General features: G+C 40.6%; 1 protein-coding gene across 3 annotated transcripts; it reads right to left on the reverse strand.

The window, feature by feature from the left end:
• Window positions 1-4,777: 4,777 nt before the first annotated feature.
• acox3 (acyl-CoA oxidase 3, pristanoyl) lies at window positions 4,778-20,697 on the reverse strand. 3 transcript variants are annotated; one of them, XM_055156601.1, is made up of 19 exons: window positions 20,280-20,697; window positions 19,592-19,732; window positions 18,862-18,959; window positions 18,660-18,795; window positions 18,474-18,548; window positions 17,887-17,976; window positions 17,001-17,144; window positions 16,776-16,864; window positions 12,993-13,089; window positions 12,713-12,895; window positions 12,482-12,604; window positions 12,141-12,261; window positions 11,879-12,001; window positions 11,083-11,196; window positions 10,887-10,999; window positions 9,626-9,800; window positions 8,738-8,805; window positions 7,443-7,529; window positions 4,778-5,870 (listed from the first exon to the last, which is right to left on the reverse strand). In XM_055156601.1, exons 1-19 carry the CDS (start codon window positions 20,280-20,282, stop codon window positions 5,751-5,753), a joined length of 2,100 nt encoding a protein of 699 aa, XP_055012576.1. In that variant the 5' UTR covers window positions 20,283-20,697; the 3' UTR covers window positions 4,778-5,750. The 3 variants fall into 3 exon arrangements, with proteins under 3 accessions (XP_055012576.1, XP_055012575.1, XP_055012577.1); XM_055156600.1 differs by having other exon boundaries at window positions 20,343-20,696; XM_055156602.1 differs by lacking the exons at window positions 4,778-5,870; window positions 7,443-7,529; window positions 8,738-8,805 and having other exon boundaries at window positions 9,628-9,800; window positions 11,087-11,196; window positions 20,343-20,697.
• Between the last annotated feature and the right edge of the window lie 1,049 nt (window positions 20,698-21,746).

Consider the following 21,746-nt stretch of genomic DNA (forward strand, 5'->3'; position numbering starts at 1 on the left):
CATAGAAAAGAAAGATTATTTTGTAGACATCGTTTACATCCAGATTCATGAGCACCAGTGGGAAGAGCCTCTTGTGGGAATAGGTGTCTGTACTTAAAGATTCCTGAATGGAGCTGTGTGTTTGGGTTCAGTGCAGACACATGGAGGACATTTTCTGCTACTTTTGGTTTTGTGGTGGACGGTTAATCCCCCTCCTCCCCACAGTGGCTCTAGGAAACACTGAGGTCATGAAAGCTCCAAGAAACACAAGATGTTTAGAGTAAGCACCATCAATTAGCACTATAAGAGTTATAATCCAGGAAACACCAAAGGAGAATTTAATAAGTTTGCAAAAATAGTCAAATTTGGGATAATTTTTCTAGAAATATTTAGTTTTACCCAAGAGTTTGTACACAGTGTAAAAGTAATAGTACTCCATAGTTGAAGCAAGAAGTGTGACATATGTTGATTTTGGTTGGGACATTGAAACATCAAAGAGCAACATAAGATTAGTTATGAAATGTTGCACAATAACACTAGGGTTGGTGTCTTGCTCAAGGACACAACAAAAGCGTATCAACAATTACACTACAAACCTTTAGATAAGCTGATGAATGTTAAAACCAAAGCAAAAAACTGGATGTGAACTCTTGCAAATGCGCATTGTGGAGTGTCTTGCTCAAGAACACAACAGAAGTTTGCACTGATAGAGTAAGTCGTAAGTGAAATTGTAAATGCAAAATTGCTTTTCATATGCTGCTTTTGTTTCTTAGAATTCTATAATTCTTTAAAGGGTTTGGAGTTATAAGTACTTTTTACTTCAGCCTAAACTCTTTCGGTCATGAGCCATGGGGTTGTAGTCTATGTTTTGCTTTGTTGGGCTGCAAAATAATAGAATAAACTACAACTACTACTACTGGTACAACAACCACAATTACTACCACAACTCCTACTGCAACTCTTACTACTACTATAACTTCTACAACTCCTTCAACAACAACTACACCAACAACTACATCAACAACTACAACTACTACAACTCCTACTACAACTCTTACAACTACTATAACTCATACAACTCATACAACAACTACAACAACTACAACTACAACAACTACAACTACAACAACTACAACTACAACAACTACAACTACAACAACTACAACAACTACTACTACTACTACTACTACTACTACTACATCAGCTACAACAACTACTACAACTCCTACTACAACTCTTACTACTACTATAACTCATACAACTCATACAACAACTACAACAACTACAACTACAACAACTACAACAACTACAACAACAACAACTACTACTACTACTACTACTACTACTACTACTACTACTACTACATCAGCTACAACAACTACTACAACCCCTACTACTAGTACTACTACAACTCCTACTACTTCTACAACAACTACTACAACTACAACTACAGCTAGTACAACAACTGCTACTACAACAACCACAACTACAACTACTACTCCTACTACAACTACAAGAACTACTACAACAACAACCACAACTTCTAAGACTACTCCTATTACTACAACTCCTACCACTACTCCTCCTACTACTACAACTCCTACTAATCCTACTACAACAACTACAACTACTACTACAACTACAACTACTACAACAACCACAACTACAACTACTACTCTTATTACTATTACAGCTCCTACAACTCCTACCACTACTACTACTACTACTACTACTACAACTCCTACTACTATTATTACTACGGGAATTAAACTTCCAACCAGCCTTTAGTTAAGTTGACGAACGCTCCACCACTGACCCACTGCTGCCCGACCAGTGTCACATCTAGTACTTTTTTATTGCAGTAAAACTGGTTTAATAAGAACTTACAAAACTGTCTAATGCTCAACTAAAAATAGATCCACCCATCTCCAAACCGTCTAAGATATTATGTTTATGGAATTTTCCTGATCTTAGCCGTGCCTTTTGTCTTTATTAAGTCTTTAAACTCTGAATGTTGAAACGATGTGTATATTTATGTGCGTGATGTAACACTGACCTAGTTTCTCTTGCACACGCTCAGACAGAACTGTTCCACATGGACCGTAATGGCAGAATGCAAGTCATTTTGACAGGCCTGCTCCAAATATGGCATTATCTGAATATTTGAATTGCCGAATAAAATTATCAAGAGGAAATGTAGGATTCGTTAGTTCCAAAATCAGCACAACAGAAGAGAAGGGCTTGAACTTAGCACAAAAAGTATGTGCTGTTTTAGGATTCCACGCTGAACTGAACTAAATTACTGAAATGAAATCAGAAAGTATGAAGTCAAATAAGGCGTTCCAACTTCTGATCTGATATCTGAAGCAAAGCAGAGTTTGGGCCTGGTTAGGATTTGGACAGGAGACATTGGGGTGGTGGTGATTTTTGTAGCGCTTGCTGTCATTGTGTCCTTAGGCAAGACACTCCCCATACCCTGCCTATGTATAAATGCAGTGTCTGTCAGTGATCGATAGTGATTAGAGGAGCTGATGGCGCAGATTTTCAGCCGCTTACATTGGTCTGTCCCAGGGCATTTGTGACTATATCATCTTGAAATGTGTTACATAAATCCAGTGCGTTATTATTTCTAAAACTCAAGGTCAAACGTGTCTCACAGTTAAGTATCTTGGTTAGAATTGGCCACTGCACAGTCTGCTCTCATTTACTGTCAGTGGTGGTGGCTAACCTCAGTCTGCGCTGGTCTGGAAGAATGTGGAGATGTTTAAGGTGGTATTATACAGTTATTTGTGTCCTGTGCCCCGCAGAGAGGGAAAGTCCCGCTCACAGTGCTGCGGTTTTTCATTAAAGACAGTGTGATCACAGACCAGCCCACAGTATGTGTCAGGCAGACGCAGACGTAGCCCTGCTGAGTGGACAAAACTTCCACCATACAACAGGAAACTTTTATACTGTTGCCACTGTGAGTAAAAATTTTAATCTATTTGTAATTATATATAAATATAACTATATCCTAAATAAAAACAGTCTTTTTATTATATACAACTCACTGGTAATGCCCTACATAACCAGAGGCGGCTCTACCATTAGGCAACAATAGGGCCCCCAATCTGGAGGGGCCCCCAACCAACTGCCCTCAGTGTCACTAATGACCAAGGCCTCAGAGCAATTTAATTTTCTCTCAATATGACATTGAATGAGAGTAGTTTATTTTTAAAAAGGAAAACTCAAAAAAATAAAATAAAAAATCTAAATCAAAATCTGATCACAATCTGATTGTCAAATCTATTTTAACTGTCAAAGTATTCCCCTCTTGTTTATCTAATAGGCTGCCTAAGTTTTCCAATCTAATTTAATCTAATTCAAATAGAGATGTGCGTGTCTCAAGGACGATGGGGGAAAATAGACAATAAATATCTTAAAAAACAAAAACAAAAAAAACCCCACAGCATTATGATGAGGGCCCCAATTTCAAGTTCACCTAGGGCCCCTAAATTGCTAACTCCGCCTCTGTACATAACCTACTGTATTGAGATTTGGCGCAATACATATAAGACAATACAAATCCAATCTTTACCTCTGCCAAAAAAGGCAATAAGAGCAATCACATTATCAAATTATAATGAACCAAACAGTGCGTTATTTATAAACCTTCAAACTCTGAAATTTTTAGTCGGCCTTTACACTTTGAAAATCATGTTCAAATAAACAACTATCTCTTGACAAAATCATTACAGAATATGTTAAAATTCCGAAATAGCCAATATGAGCTCAGAGGTACGGCCATGTTTATCAAAAAGAAAATCAGAACAAACATGAAACTTTGTAAATCTGTTAAATGGGTGGACCTCTGGGACAATGTACAGAAGACCTAAAACTGTGCACCACTCTGTTATTAGGTTCTTTTTTCAGACCAAGAGTTTGTTTTCATACCTGACGATGTTTCGACTGCTCACTAGTGGTCGCTCTCAGAGTGATCAAGTGATGTTGCTGTGATGTGCCCGTCAGCTGATTTATACAGGTTTTGGCGCTGTCTTCCTACCGGTGGAGGCAGGACGACAGCGCCATCTGCAGTCTGACTTCCTCAGGACAGTATCCCAGGTGTGTGAGAGTAAAAAAGCCCCTTTGTCCCAGTTTATAGTTCGGTGGACATGTTTCTGTATTTCGATTGCCTCTTTAATCCAGCAGTGTTTTTTGTTTTCCTCTGTCCCAATGATGTTTGCTCCGTCCCAGTCGATATAAAAATAAACTATTGGTCCGAAAAAAGAACCTATAACATAAATTATCGGTAGACCAAATCAAATGAACCTCATCAGAATATTGTGCACCACTCTACTCCATTTTATTTAAAAAAAGTAAATGTTTAAATGTTAAAACTCTGGGCAGATACATGAATTATGACGCTTAGTTTGTGCTGTAGTACTTCGCTGTACTGTTACTTATTTGTCTCCTCTTGCTGTATTTATATATTATATATATTATGTATTTATATGAACTGGTGTCAAGATGATTCTATGACAAAAAAAATTTAATGTAGGCATAATAAGCTCAATCTTCAGCCTACACTTTTTCAATCTGTGTATGTTAAATAAGACTGTCTGTGTCAGAATATACCTGTGACCGAAATAATTGTAAATGTTCCTGATTGGTTGATTAATTTATCAGCAAATAGGGCTCAAAGAAAACGTCAATATTTGGATTCTTATTACTCTTTTGTGTGTGGGTGTCATTTATGGTGCATTGTTTTATTGTAAAGTACAAAGTGAATCCCAGACTTGTTAATAAACTTTCCAAACTGTGACAAATTATAAAATCTTTATTGAGGCACAAAGTAAAAGCAGCTTTATAAACTTGTTAATTAATCACAAGGTTATACACAACAATTATCAGAAGCATTTATTTTCTTAAACGTTTCTTAGTATTCAGAGTTGTATATGTATAGTATGTACACTACATTCTTATGTACAGGAATGAATCTATTTTTTCCATTTGTGTTTGATCACGCAGCTTCAAACAATGTGATATATTTAGCTTTAACAAGACTCTGACTTCTATGACTGCAACACCACCGCTGGACTTTTATATTTCAAAAGGATGTTGACCATTTTTCCTCTGGTCATGTCTCTTTAAAGTTTTTGAAGAGAAGGCAGACACATTTAGTTCGACACCGCTGTTTTCTAAATACGCAGACATGTAAATCATCAACATCAATTTGACATAATATAAACTACAATTTACATGATCTACATCGAAAGCTCAAACGGCATTAATCTGTTGTTAGCTGCATAGACACAACTGCAATTTAATTTGATTTAATTTTAATTGAGGTAGGATTGTTATATCTTTATTTCATATGTGTTATTAAAGCTGATCCATGACACAAAGGCAAATCTAAGGCACAATGTTTTCTTTCCGTTATCTTTAAGTGCTTATTCTGAAGACATTTTAGATCAATATTTAAATTTTAAATGTCCAAATTATAACATCCAAGGGTATCAGATTATAACTATGTAGAAGACACAAGCAGAAAACTCAACTAATATTGGCTTCTTTCTAAAGTTATGGTAGTTTAGAGTTGTGCTTTCTGTCTTTTTTTCATTAATGAAGAGGATCTTATAGGCTTATCATGATAACCTTTTCTAGAAAGTAGCAGCATGACTATTAAAATTCAAATCAAGTTAAAAGTTACTATTAGGTTTACCAATATTAGCTGAGCACATTTAATCCTGATGTAGTTCCTTTCTCCCTTGGTGCTGGTTCTAGTCCGTGTACTACAGCTTGGCCTGGAGAGAGCCAACCTCAGGCTTGTTTGAGCAGAACTCCTTCCACCAGGACGGCCTCTGCAGCACCTCGGGGCCCTGCATCATCGTGGACCACAGGTTCTTGTACAGCTGGAGATACAAATGATAACACATGGCTCATTACAGTGTTTTGATTTCATTAAAGACAGTATTATGTCCATGAGAGCCTCTCCCCACAGGCCTAATCTGCCTGAGGGTTTGGAAGTTCAATGTATTAAAAAAATAGGGGGCAGAAGTTCATAGACTTAATTCATTTTAATACTGTCTTCAGCTTACACCATTTGTTGAAGTCTCTCTTGGCTGATTTATATAAAGATGAACAAACTTTAACTAAATAAAATGATGTAAGCGCTCATTGTTCAAACAGAGCTACCAGTTACTAATAAAAGAGCTAGTGCGAGTATCGATTGATTGATTTATTTCAGATTTTTTGGCCTACCATATCTTGAACTAATCAGGACTAGAGGAGCCAGGCTGGTGCCACCTAGTGCCTCCGCTCAATTTCATTTCTCTCCAGCAACTAGGTCAAGAGTCGAAATACACTAGACGGTTTGCAAAAACCCCAGAAGTGCAAGTCCTGGCACCAGCCAGTCAGCGAAGAGTCATACATTCTATGTTGGCAATAATTCCCAAGGTCAAGGATTTAAAGCCGGAACAAAGAGAATGTTTGGTGAATTTTCTCAAGGAGAAAGACGTTATTGCCCTTCTTCCTATGGGATTTGGGAAAAGCTTAATATACCAGTTACCCTCGCTAGCAGCACATTACATATGTCATGACCAAATAGCAGCGATTGATTGAAAAATGAAAAAAAGTACCCGCTTACTCTCGAGAGAACGAATCCTAATGCTGCGAGGTCAGACAGGTTCCACAAAGTGAAACAGACTGATCAATCAGACTAGGACTAGAGCAGGACTGGGAAAGAAAAATTTGAAAATGCCAAAATGTTTTTGTTAGTCAATATTCAGTGGTAATTTAGTGGCTAGGAGTAAATATCTGCAAGAAAAAAAGAGAAGCCAAGGCACTCTTTGTGTATTAAAACTTTTTAAAAGCCTAAACTGGGTTAAGTCATTATTTAAAACATTTTAAAGCATGCAGAGATATTCTCTGAGTGTAGAGGCCCACTGCAGAGACTTTTGTTGATCTTATATCATTCACCGGTCCTCAGCTAATGCAGTACACTCTGAACGGTGGGCAGACTTACCAGTGTGTGACAAATATCTTCACAGTATAAATATTTTGTTGTTTGGTTTATTTATGAATGAGATGTCAGTAGCAAGAAATATCAAACGCACTTCACATTAGTAGGATGAGAGCAGGTTTATACACACTTCATTCTTTCTGACGTCTGTATTGCTCAACAAAAAACACCCAATAAGCCTCGTGACGTAAAAACGCAAGTACTCAGACGCCGTCATCACCAGTCACTGTCAAACAACATTCATTATTTTGCATGTAGACTGCCTGTGTTCCAGGAAAAAGAGATATAGACCTCAGTATTCTTCCAGTAATTAGGCCGAGCCCCACTGAGTCAGATGCTACCTCAAGGGGCCATTTATCACATTTGTGTATGGGTGGGGTCGCAGCAGAAATAGTTGTGAAGTAGTAGTCAATTTTATATTTTTATACGTTTTTTCCTGTGGTAATAAGTAGTATGTCCTCACCTGACCGTCTGCACATCCAATGGGAGAGTTTAGGATGAAATCTGGAGGCGCCAAAACGTCAACCAAGGCCACCGAGTCATCTTTAAGCTATAATTGATGAAAAACAGAACACATTAAACCCTGAGAGTAATATTCTGATGTATGTAGAATTGATCCATCGATAATGGAGGTCAAATGACAAATTGGACACAAGAGCCAGTTCTTCGAGGCTACGTTGCTTGTTTTGGAAGTGGAGAAAATAAAGAATGTTACAAGTGAAGGTTGTGGGAACAAAACTATTTAGATTGGTATGGCTAATATTAAACATCAGACAAGAAGGAATGAGATGCTTGTATAATCATTTATAAAAGAGTAGTGACTGAAGGGCAGTGATTTGAAGCATCTTGGTGATGTATTTCAGTCAAATACCACACGTCCATTTAAAGTAAAGATAGTTTGATATGGGCACACAGAGACAAGGGCAATTCATGAATTATTCGTTCAGTTGTTTTTCAAAATAAAACCAAAAATAAGAAAACGAAAAAAACAACAATTTTCTTCATTATTTGTCTCCAAAACCAAAATAAAAAAAAAAAAAACAGATAAATGAATACTGGAAAAAGCAGATAATGGTTTCCCATTTCCGTGACTTAAACTGTGATGCCGGACTTTTGCACTGCATATGGAATGAACCAGGACTAAACCAGGACTAAATCAGGACTGAACCAGGATTGAGTGTTGGGACGGGCCCGGAGGTGCGCCCGCGTAGACTGTTGGTGATCAGGACTGAGACCAGGACTGGAACCAGACTGGGACGAGACCAGGACTGAGACAGGAGCTGAGACTGGGATCAGGGCCAGGACTGAGACCAGTATCAGACCAGGACCAGGACTGAGACCAGGACTGAGACCAAGACTGAGACCAAGACTGAGACCAAGACTGAGACCGGTTCAGTCCTGGTTTAGTCCTGGTTCAGTCCTGGTTCAGTCCTGGTTCAGTCCTGGTTCAGTCCTGGTTCAGTCCTGGGATCAGTCCTGGGTCAGTCCTGGGTCAGTCCTGGCATCAGTCCTGCATTGTAGTTTAAGTCACGGAAACGTATTCATTTAAACCCAAAATCGAAAACTGAACAAATGAATCATTATCAGTTTTTTCATTTTGGTTTTGGAGACAAATAATGAAGAAAATTGTGGGGGTTTTTTTTGTTTTTGTTTTCTTATTTTTGGTTTTAGTTTGAAAAATGAATGAACGAATGATACACAGATTGAGAGCAGTGCAGAAAAACTGTATTCTTGCATCTTGACATAGGTTCCCTTTACCTGTGCACAAAGAGACAGAATGGCGTTCTGGATCATCTCTGCTGGTTGTCGTCCACTGAAGTAACCCCCTGTAGAAGAATACAAGTGAGTGAACTGAACTGTATCGTAGTATAATATAATACTCGAGTCCTGACCCTGGTGCAGTGAGCATAGTTTTAATCCTGTATTTCATAGGGCGCCATATGGAGTCGTCAGCATTCTTTAGATAATACATTTCCATGGCAATCCAAAAAACTATGTGGCTATCTGTCCTTACGCCTGGAGTCTGTCGCCATAGTGTCTCAAATACAGTACACTATAATGTGAAAGTACTATAATGTGGGGGCAAGCGCCAGTTTTTCCTTTTAATTACATTGTACTTTGCCTTGAAATATCAGAAACGTAAATTCCCAAATACGGAACCTGATCATTTCTATTACTGACTAGACCCAAGACCAGACCTGGGCATTGTATAATTCCTGGGCCACATACAACCCTTTAGTTGACTGTGACCAGCCCATTTACACTTGGAATTACAAAATAAACATACACTACTGGTCAAAAGTTTTAAAACATCACACTTTTTCCAGTTTTTTACTGTTTACTGTTGACCAAAACGTATTCTAAACTTTTGATTCATGAAAGTGTCCACCTTTGGCAGATATAACAGCTGAACACATTCGTGGCTCATTCTTTTTACTACAGAAATCAAATATTCTTCAGAAAATTCTTTCCAAGTGTGTTGCAGAAGTTCCCATAAATGTGTGACACTTGTAGGTTTTTTGGCTTTCACTCTTCTGTCCATTTCATACATTACAAAAAAAACCTGTAGTTGAAACAATATTCACTTTAGTTGCCCCTCCATCTATATGAAACCTAACAACTGTAATGCGTGTGTTGAGTTCTGACCCTGGTACAGCGTGGCCATGTGGTTGCTGACGCTCCAGAGTCCGTAAAGTCCACACAGCTTCTGCAGAACTGCCCTGAGCCCAGCCGGCGTGTCCTCTGCCCTGGTCAGCTCGTCAAACCTCTGCAGACAGGTCAGCTCGATGTAGGCCATGGACAGGGAGCGGCAGTAGTACACCTAATATAAACACAGAGGGACCAGACATTAACAACAGTCACTGGTAGCAGTTACATACAAGCCCAAAATCTGATTATTAACAGACTTCTGGAGCTATTAAAATGTCATAAACAGCAAAATGATCTAATCTCTTTCTGATCACGGTCTCTCCTTATTACTCACATCAGATTTTGCGGTTTGCAGGTCATTTAAATAATCTTAAAATCAGAAATGCATGTAAACATAGCCATTGAGGCATATATGAAAAGGGTAGGAATTCTGTATGGCTTTGTTAGGAAATCCTCTAGTTTCTAAGTGTGCAGTCCAGTTTTCCCAGTTTCCTCTCCTTTTCCCAGGGTTTGGGTAGGGCTTGGGCACACTGAGACCCCTTTTGTCTACTTCACTGGATTACACAACTATTACTTTATACAGAATTATAAAACAATCTAATATTAGAACAGATTTATGTAGTGTTTACATGCACAAAAGAAATCTGACGTTCAAAAACCTCTGATGACAGGTATCAGTTAATCATTCGATCTTTAGAGTAATTACTTGTATTAGGAAGACAAAGTACAATTAATTTGACTATAACTCTTTTGATCCTATCTCTTTCATTTTTGTCTCTGCCTCATGAGTTTACCCATAATTTTCCTTGTCAAAACCTGCACAGGTATGAACCATAAGAAAGAAATCAGATTACTCACTTGGATGTAACTGTTTACATGACATTTCAATCTGATAAATCCAGAAAATCTGATAATGATCATATTTTTGGTGTACATGTAAACATAGCCAGTGTCATACCACAACAATCTGCATGCAACAGACCGTAAACCATGAGAATAAACGTAAGAATCCTGTAATTTGCCAGTCACATTATCTTAGCTATTATCAAAACAGTCATGAAATATGCTTGCTTTGTCTATGGTCAAAACAAAGTTATTGAAACTAATTAAATTTAGTTTGACGCTATTCCCGCAAACACCACAGGCCTCAGCAGTGACTCATTAATTCCAAACAGATGTGGACATTAGACAAGTCTGCGTGAAAGACATACACAACTATTCTACCTCCAGGCTCTGCCCAAATCATTCAGTGTCTTACTTGACTGTTGTTGCGAGCTTCAAACTCGCCCTCCTTGCTCCTTTGCTGCTGTAGCCTCTTGTTGCTCTCGTCCAACAGAAAACATACCAACCATTTGTAGGCTGCCACAGACACTGAAGGGGGAAGATAAACACATTCAGATAATGTAAATGAGTTTCTATACACTTGCAGTAGTAGTAGTGAGATGCAATCCTACCCACAGAATCCATGCACTCTTCTTTTGTTGAGGCAGTGAACCTGGTTTCCAAGATTTGATGGAAATCATTGAGGAAGTCCACAGTGTGAAGAGGAGACTCAATACGACCACTCTCTGTAACATTAAGCACATTTAATCAATTTGTTGAACACATGACAAGTTTTAAAGGCCTAGAATATATATACAGATGTGAATCGCTAAAACTAATCATGGTAAGACGCAAATTTTGGTTGGAATACGACGAGTTTTAAGTTTTGTTGTTAATAAAAATGACCAGGTTCAACATTTGTGAATTAGCCGCTTAGATATTTCTTATGAGACAACGTTGTAACTTGAGTTTGCCATCGGAGTCTAGAATCGGAAAACCACAATGGCATATTGTTGGTCGCAGTAGATTTTTTTGGGGTCACCTTGTCACGATATGAAATGTTAAGGCATGTTTGGTATAATTTCTAATCTTTTTGTAATTATTTTATTGACTGTTTGTTCCAATTTTGCTGATTCAATTGAATGCTGAAAAGAAAAAGAAATGGGCTACATTTAATGTCCAAATAGGCACTTGTGGATTCTTTTATTGCTGTTCAATTACTGTTTTTCATTGTTTAAAACCTGAGTAATACCTATTGTTCAGAGAGACACGATCACTCAGTCAGCAATAAAATATCCTCATTAATGTTCAATAATGGCCAAATCCACCTTTATTTTGTGATTTACGAATAATGTCTATTGACTTGGGTCGCAAAGGTTTGGGACTTTTAAAATATGGGTCCCCAGAAACACTGAAGTATGGACTCACTGTGTTGTTTGTGGTTGAGCCAGCTGAGCAGGTAGGTGCTGGTCTGCTGCAGTAGGACGTTGTTGTCCCCCTCATACGTGCAGTTTGGGTCATTGTCACTCCTCAGGTCTCCCAGGCGGTTCACTGTGGAGCACATGTCCAGGTGATCATGTGAAAAAGTGCACGTGGTAATAATAAAAATACAGTCAGCCATTTGTATACTGTAGCACATCTATAGGTTTGTTCTAAGTTTGTTCAGTTTGAGTGTGTGTGTGTTACTGACTGGCAAGGTAGCCGTGCCCGCCGCAGGCCTCTCGACACTCCTGGATGCCCCTCTGTGCGGTCCATGAGCCCAGAGGTTTACTGGCACAGGACATGGCATGGATCTCCCTGCCCAGCTCCGACTGCAACACACAACAAAAGCCATGTCCACTTGCCCAAACTCTCCATAGAAGAGTGGAGAAGTTGCTGCTACAGTACTGATAGATTCAAATATATATTCAAATAGGATGCACTTTTACTGAACTTAAAAAACATGTGGCCATTTCTTTAAAGTGATTACAATGGAAGGCGTAAATGATAAAGTCGCAATCAATGTTAACGAAGCTACAAACAAGTTCTGACCTGTCTCTCGCTCTTGTCCTTTTGAAGCAGTCCAATCTGGAACTCCACATAGTTCATGTAGAAACTTTTGGTAAAGTTCTCCAGAGCATAAGCCGCTGCCAGGTACGGGATCAGACGCCATTGCTTTAGAAAACAACCACATTATTAAGATAGATTATGGTCGGGTAAACATCTTTTCATTCAAATTTAACTCAAGACTAATAAGAACACCAATTGAGAGTATATGCAAACCTGTAGCTGATATTCGAGAACAGGGATCTCCTCTGTGTCTTTTGGTCCGAACTGCCTCCTTGTGGCGGAGAATCGAATGGCAATGACCAGGGCCAAATTCAGGTTTACAGCAGCCATTCTGGTGATGGACACTCTGCCCCCTGAGAGAGCACCTAAAGATGCTCCGAAGCGCTTGTTAGGGTTCTAAGGGAATTCATATAATTTTATACAACAATCAGTAGGATAATATGCTAGTTAATTGTTTAAGTTACAAAGATATTCATGTGGCCAAAATTCAAACCTTAAATGGCGTCACATAATGGCCTTCAGGAGTCACATCTCCTGTTGAGTTCAGCAGGTTCTCCCGTGGAATCCTCACGTTATGGAACATGGCAAATCTGCAAAAAAATATTATGATATACAAACCAAAGACGATAGGGTTGTTGTGGTTTACATATACATCTATACTAACACATTCATGATATACATTGATATAGACACGCATACAGGCAAAGAGGCTTCTTTATGGTATTGTACTGCCACTTGCTGGTTGCATGGATCTATTACATCTAGAGTTGGAAGCATATTAAATAGGTGTAGTGGGAACATATAAGATGGTCCTGAGATCAATTCACTAGGCCTGCATGCCTGCACGAAGTCAATATTATGCTTATACAACTCGCTATCTTCTAGTGGGGATTGTGCCAAGGACACTGTGTTTACGAAAAACAGGGCACCCTGCCCCATTGCCAGTTTCAAAAGACTGGACATGGGACAGGAATGCGCCTCCATGTATGTGTGCGCGGTGGAGACTGGCCCTCTCTGCACGCACAGGTGCATGAAGAGAATATATAGAGGCGGAGGGAAAGCACCCACTTTAGAGTCTGCTGCGGGTTGCGTACGAACGCCCAGCCGGGTTTAAGCCACTCTGCCGTGGGTTGTTGGCTCTCCAGCCCAGTGTCAACGGTGAGTTTGATTTTCTTATGTGCCAGTTTGTGTGATGATTGATGCTTAAACCCATTGATTGATTGATATGATTGTAACAATGTTGAGCGGGGAATAAACGGACATATTTATTCTAGCCTCATTGTGTGATGATTGCAATGTTGAGCGGGGAATAAACGGACACATTTATTCTAGCCTCATTGTGTGTGTAGCAATGTTAAGCGGGGAGTAAACGGACACATTTGTTCTAGCTTCTTTGTAACAATGTTGAGCGGGGAATAAACAGGCACATTTATTCTAGCTTGTTGTAACAATGTTAAGCGGGGAATAGACAGACACGTTCACTCTAGCTTCATTGTGTGCTGGCATTGATTGATGTGAAATAGTGATTGCCTGGTTGTGACTACTTCCCACGAACCTTTTAAGATATTTCACAAAACATTTTTGGCGTTGTCGGCAGGATCCTAAATTAAAGGGGAAGATTCACTATGTTTTCACGAAACAAGAAAATGCCTGAGGAGACCGCCCCGCAGCTGGGGACGGGTTGGACCGGGCTGTGGCAGCCCGTGTATACATGTTTGTTGGACCAGGGGGGGACCCCTGGTGACTGGGGACCTGGTGTACAGACCGGGGATGTCCAGGCTGTGTTGACTACCTTGCAGGGGGTGATTCCTGACAAAAGGGCTCCACTGGCCGGAGTACGAAGGCGCATGTGGATTTGCGCACATGCATGGAAACAGCAGGCGCAGTACGCGCGGTATTTACAGGAGAGAAATGCGGAGCTAGAGTCACAAGTAGAAAGACTCGCCCGAATGGCAGAGAAAGCTGTAGGAAGAGTTTCTAAACAGAATAGACAGGCCAGGCGTAAGACGCCTCGCGATGTGACACGGCCCCAGGTCCGCGCTTTTATTGCAAAAGTTGAGGCTGAGGACTGGGACCCAGAAACCTGGGATGGTAATATCTGGAGTGATGATGAGCCTGCACCCGGAGGGGCAGTAGCTCGCCCAGTGATCAGGCGCCGTAAGGTGCAGCAAGTGGTGCCTGATCAAATGCGTCCCTTATTGGATAAGCAACGTAGGGAGCAGAGAAAAATCAGAAAACAGTGGAAGCCAGGATTGTATCCTGATCTGGAGGACGTGCGTAGAGGCTATTAAGATTAGGGAGGTGGCCAGGCCCTGGGCATAAGGGGAATGAGATGGTCGTTAGACGACGCCCGCCCTCATGTGCCGGTGGAACTGCACTGGCGAAACTCAATTACCGCTGTAGGCACTTATTCAGGCGTAGTTGTAGTACACCCGTGTAAATTTGCTAACCAAAACTCGACGTTTAAATGTTTGCAATTGATTGAACAGTATATCATGTGCCATATCATCCCCAAGCGGCTGGTTTGATTGAGAGAATGAATGGGTTGTTGAAAGGAACCTTGAAAAAATTGTCAGTTGATAACTCACTGTCCAATTGGAAACAGCACCTGCTTGAAGCGGTGCGAATCTAGATTTGGTATTAATGGACACTGTCTCTCTTCTACAAAACGCTCAAAATATTAAATCTGAACCATTTGTAATTAACAAAGGAGACAAAATTGCTCAGTTGTTAATAAAACCTTGTGACATGTCCACTCCAGTTGAAATCCAACCTCCCACGCACTTGACAGGGCGGGGAGAGGGAGGATTTGGCTCAACTGATAAGACTGGGGCTAAAGTATGGGTAAAACAGCCTCAGGGGCCTCCTAAAGCGGCAGAAATTGACAAAAAAAATGACAAAATAGTTACCGTAATGTACCCAGGATAAGAACACTGGGTAAATGTGCCTGGGGACAAATGCTACCCCAGGCAATAGGTTAACATGTTCTGAAGTGCTTTATGTTAACAGGGATGCCCTGGTGGACCCTGTTGATTGGCAGACGACCAGCACGTGGCTGCCGACCCCGGCGGAGGTATGGCCCTCCTCGGACACTGTGGTGCAGGCTCATGGGCCATGTGCCTGGGTGACATCGCTGCATGGCTGGGATGGCTATGATCCCATACGTTAAAGGAGAAGTAATGGGACATCAATTGCATAAAATTAAAGAATTTCGATTTGGCTGGAAAAATGCCACCCTGATAAGGATACAAGATAACTTCACCTGCGAGGCGAACTGTGCGTGTATCACCACCCGAGTACGGACTAACTGCACGCTATTCAGTTATCGACAAAGAGGTCATGTGATACCAGTCGTAAGCCCGGACTGCATAATACATATCTCCAGCAATGTATCGTTGTGTTTATACAATCTGACTGTAAGACAATGTGTGGAGCGGCATAACGGCACTGAATGGAACATAACCGTATCTGAATCTGACATGGCGGTCTGGTTGGTCAATGCTTCCGCCATTGCGAACAGAACAATATATGGGATGAAAATAGAAGTGGTGCCAGCCACTTCTCGACCGGACCCAGCACAAGTAGTGCCGATTCCCGGCACCTGCCAACCTTTGGCAACTGGATTGACTAAAACTAAAGTACACTGGACGGTTAACTTTCCACCCTTTCCACCATGCCCTCGTCAAAAGCGGGTCTGGTACGATACCATTTATTCTAGCCTCATTGTGTGTGTAGCAATGTTAAGCGGGGAGTAAACGGACACATTTGTTCTAGCTTCTTTGTAACAATGTTGAGCGGGGAATAAACAGGCACATTTATTCTAGCTTGTTGTAACAATGTTAAGCGGGGAATAGACAGACACGTTCACTCTAGCTTCATTGTGTGCTGGCATTGATTGATGTGAAATAGTGATTGCCTGGTTGTGACTACTTCCCACGAACCTTTTAAGATATTTCACAAAACAATAGGTCAAAATAAAGAAAAAAAAGATGTGTTTTTTTTTACATTTGAAGGCACTAATATGATCATTTTCACAATAGTAAAATAGATTGCAGCAAAATGTAAATTACTCCACGCTTGATTGTATTTTAGGTTGTATTGTAGGCTCCACCTACACCTGAATTGACGCACTTATAAAGACTGAACGTAAACACCTCAACGGGCACTTAAAATGTATTACTCTGCAGTGTGTTTCATATAACAAACAAAAAACAAAAGACAAAAATAACAATTACAAAACATGTAAACGACTGTTCTCCACGATGCTGTTACATACCCGTTATCTAACCCATTCTGGCCCAGCTTTTTGCCTATGTCTCCCACCATCACACCTGGAAGGGCCAGCAGCGTCTTGGGATCCCTCACCTGCAAGAACATAATACAGGAGACACTTGAAGTAAGATGTATGATGCATGATTTTTACATTTAATATGCCAAGGAATACATAGTATGTCAATGTCATCATAAAAAAAAAAAATCTTTAAATTGTATAATGACATACCGGGACGATGAAGGAGTGCAGTCCGTGGCACACCTGATCAGGAGTGTAGAGTTGAGCGTACACCACGGCATGGGTCGCTGTCTTTCCAAGGTTCCCTACCCAGAACTTGGCCGCCTCAAAGTCCGGAGAATTGATCACAAACTCCTACAAACACATTCACATCTTCCATGTTATCTAGGGCTGGGTCACGGAGGCAGCAGTCTGAGCAGGGAGGCCCACACTTCCTTTTCTGCACACAGTTTCTCCAGCTGTTTAGGGGGCATCCCAAGGCGTTCCCAGGCCAGCCGAAAGACATACTCTCTCAAGCGTGCCCTGGGTCATCTCCAGACACTGGTGAAGGTAGGAATGTAGATTGACAGGTAAATCGAGAGCTTTGCCTCCTCCTCCTCAGCTCCTTCAGTGACCTACACCGATTCACCAGTCAATCTCATGCTCCATCCTTCCCCCAACAAGACCCAGAGATACTTGAACTCCTCCACTTGAGGCAGGGACTCTCCACCCACCTGCGGAGGGCAAGGCACCTTTTTCTGGTCGAGAACCATGGCCTCAAATTTAGACGCTGATTTTCATCCCAGCCACTTCAGCACAGACCCACATCATCCTTTTGGGCTGAGCCCAACTGGGCTCTGTGGGAAAGGGCCCAACCACCAGGTACTCGCCATTGAGCTCTAATCTAAGGCCTGGCTGGTGGGGCCCACCTGGACATCATGATCCTTGATTTTGATCTATTCATAAGGGTATTGTGAACTGCTCTTAGTCTGCCCCGTGACCTAATACCTGTTTGTTTATTTTGGAAACCAACCATGATTAAGTCATGATAAGATGGCAGTTCAAGAGGGAGGTATAGTAGGATTAATAAATAACCTAGGGCAATCCTTGTACTTACCTGAGTGTTGCGGTCATATGTGGCTGTGGTCCTCATGGCTCTAGTGTTACTGCCATGACTCAGTTCAGTCAGAGCAAAGCACCCAAAGATCTACAACACAGAAAGTCAACTGGTCAAACTGTGAGTTTTATATAGCACTTTTCCACCTTGAAGGCACTCAAAAGCAATTTACTTCAAGGAACCACTCACCCATTCACACACACATTCATACACTGGTGTACGCAGACAATGGAGGGGCGAGGTGGGTGAAGTGTCCTGCCTAAGGACATGACAGTATTCATCTGTGAGAGCTGGAATCACACCGCCAACATACGGGTAACTGGATGACTGCTCTGTCAGTGATGTTTTGTGTCAAGAGTGAGATTCAAATTGCCAATATTTGGATCAGTGGACAAACACTACCAGCTGAGCTATTGTCGCCCAGTAAAAGCATGTGCTGAGTATAAATACACTATAAATATCTGTTAAATCAAGCTAGCTAAAAACACTCAAAAAGGCAACGTGAGTCCTGCTTTAACTTAGAACTCTCAATTGCAGTCTTTAATATCCATTACTCCCTCTTTAACACTACTACAATCCACACTTACCATCATGTTGTTAATAGACTCCAAATAATTGCTGTGTCTTTCAGATCCAGTACTCGCAATGGTGTTATAAAACATCTGTAAAGACACTTCATATTAAAGTCACTTAGACACTTTAGACAACATTATTATGACTTAATTGTCTTGGTACATTTTGCCAGTGAGTGAATTTAAATATGGGAAACGTACCCCTTTGTTGAGGAAGAACTTGGCAGACACACCCCAGTCGTACATGCCAAGGCAGTCATTCAGGATAACATATTTAAATGGGTTGGCATAAAACTCATCCTCAGGCAGTAAGTCATAGCGGAAAAGCTGCTTTACTCTGTAAATGTGAATTTTAGTTGAACTGCCCTTTTATAATTAGCTAAATGTAGTTAGCTGTTTATACCTGAGAAATGCAAGCTCTCTCATCCTCTCCACAGGCAAATCTTCTCCAGGACAACGAGCAAACAAAGGGTCATTTTCTAAAGTTTGAAACACCTTTTGCTGCAAAACAGAACAAAATTCAGGGTAATTCTACAAAAATATGTGCATTATCCAGTTGACATTTGAAAAGTTCTCAAGCTGGGTTTGCCGCAAAAACAGGATGATTCTTTCAAAGAAGCAAGTCAAACCTGTGCAGTCTCTTTTAATATCTCACTGCACAAACACTGAGCCTTCACAGTTTGTGACTGTAGAGTGAACCATTGCAGTTTTATGAGGCATTATCCAAGGCGTTAGCCAGTTGACAAAAAATTTTGGAAGAGCATATATGAAAGTATTCAATATACAAATAATGGGCACAAAAGTTTTAAAGCATTTAAATCAGTCTTTTCTAACATTTAGGATGTTATATAAGACAAAATTTTCTACTCAGATATGGATTTTGGTGCTTATAAATTTAGTGATTAACTTTGAAATTTGAAAAGCAGACAAGCAAAAAATGCTATTTTTACAATATAAATTGACAGATTCTGCAAAAATCAATAATGCTGTCAGGCCCCCTAATTTTGTCCCAAGAGGGGCTGATGGTCCAATGTAAAAATTATCATTGCTTTGAGGAAATAATTGTGCAACTGATAAGTATAGTGAGTAGACATGAAATATACTCCTAATTACAGAATAACCCATAGATGTACCTTTAAAATGATAATGTCGTCTCCTTCTATAAAGTGCACCATGTCCTTCCAGTTGAATGAGGCTTTGCTCCTGTAGATGTCCAGCGGGCCACTGGGGAGGTCCGACACTGCAGCACTCATCTTGGAAGAGGTTAGAAGGGACTAAAAGTATAACAGCAATATTAAACAGAGCCTGAATACATTACTTTAACATAAGTGGCCTATTGTGGATTTTATTATGCCCCATCTGAGTTTAAGCAACAGTACAATCCAATCCGGACACCGGTAATTAATTAAAAGGTGAAATGCTGTTAGGACAAAGTTCACTTCAGTTCATCTGACGGACATTGAACTTTACCCATGGCAGGCAAAAGGGGCCAACAGAAAAAGCAGTGATCGTGACGTGCTAATGTAATTAAATATAATCCATTGTTTATGAACATCGTATTAATTTCTTATTTAATTTTATTAGTTTTGCTGGTGGTGTCAAATTTGTGCAAAGTTCAGTCTAGTTGCGTTAGCAGTTAAGGTGTAAATCTGAACCGATCTGAGCGCACTTTTAATTGTCATCAGAAAAAATACTACTAATAAAGTCGACTATAACAACCCTCAGACATTGCACATTTGTTCACCGTTTTCATAAATCTAAACTGGCTTCCAAAGATTTAGCTAGTCAGTTTTACAAAAATAACTGTCGTTTTTTACTAACCATTTTCCTTTCCAAAACGTTTGTTTATGAATGAAATGACAAAGCGTATGCTCGCATCCTTACCATGGAGCCGCGCCACTTTTAGTTAGTTAATCTTTTTTTTATTGTAGATCCCTGTGATACATGTTTGTCCTTTGGCACCGACGTGATGACGCCACGTTCAGTCCCACGGTGCTACCATGGATCTATTAAAATAACTGGATACAGTATTGCTAGCTTGTAGCTGCCTCCAGTTGACGTAGTGGTCACTCACTGGAACTTCAGCAGAAAAAGTCCCGTGGGCCGAGACAAGATTTTTATCATAGAGCGCAATATAATCACAAACTGCTCGTGTTCGTCTGACAGGTCACCTACAGCTTTCAAAATTATCGGATTTGTTGGCGATTTTTACCTATTTTTAGATCATAAACTTTTTCTCGCTCAAAATCCTTGAGTTGTCTAAAAAAACGCTTTATAATCGTTAGCTTCGGCTACGCACTGCTCCGCTCTTGTTCCTCTCGCTCTGATTGGTCAAAGCGATCACGTGATACACGAGCCCGCGCTCCGTGCGTGTGGTTGCATGCGTTCGCGTGTGCCCGTGGGAGAAAAGAGCACTACTGCGCATGCTCGGTCGGCCCACGGCCACCGGAAGTACCTAGCCATGCTAGGCTAAGCTGGGATCATGCGCCATTGAGCTCAGCCCATTGACTTGAATGGACGGCCATTTTGGAACCTGGGGGCTTGGGTGCTACGTATAGATCCATGTGCTACGTCCGTCTTCTTCTTTATCTTCTTCTTGGCTTTCGGCACACTACATGCCTTGTGGCTTATTGCTGCCCCCTCCGATTATTTTAAGAATTACAACACAACGTAAGGTTAGATTTTTAAAGAACTCAGCAGCAGATTTTCTCCTCAATTTTAGATGTTGTTTTAATGTTTGCTCAGACTTGAATTCAAACTCGTGTGGCAGGAAGTCACCATGGACAGCCTCAAAGATAACTTCTCAGCCATTTAAACAGGTCTCAACACACCATAGAGCAGGGGTGTCCAAACTTTATTCATCAAGGGCCACATATCTAAACACAGATGAAGCAGAGGGCTGATCGAGGGCCGTAGACCGGTGCTCAGTACAGTGAATAATTGAAATATGTGCATGTTTAACACGTTAGAATGAGCTATCAGTCCTTTATTCACGCTAAGATCCTTAAAACCACACACTAAATATTCAATAATGGCTTTATCAAGGTAGATTTTCAAAAAACTTGCAGTAAAAAGTTAATTTTATCATTAATGCAAGGTAATTTGGGGCAATTCTCTTGGAAGCCTGAGGGCCAAGAAAAAATTGTCTGAGGGCCGCATTTGTCCCACGGGCCATAGTTTGGACATGCCTGCCATAGAGAAATGTGCTTGCTGCTTTTTGGTGCAGTTCAGAATAATGGGGTAGAAAGTACAGATACCGTCCTTAAAAGGTATAGTCAAGAAAAAGTA

The sequence above is a fragment of the Boleophthalmus pectinirostris genome, unplaced genomic scaffold, assembly GCF_026225935.1.
Source record: "Boleophthalmus pectinirostris isolate CB_2022bp ecotype Guang Dong unplaced genomic scaffold, ASM2622593v1 HiC_scaffold_20, whole genome shotgun sequence".
Taxonomy (NCBI): Eukaryota; Metazoa; Chordata; class Actinopteri; order Gobiiformes; family Gobiidae; genus Boleophthalmus; species Boleophthalmus pectinirostris.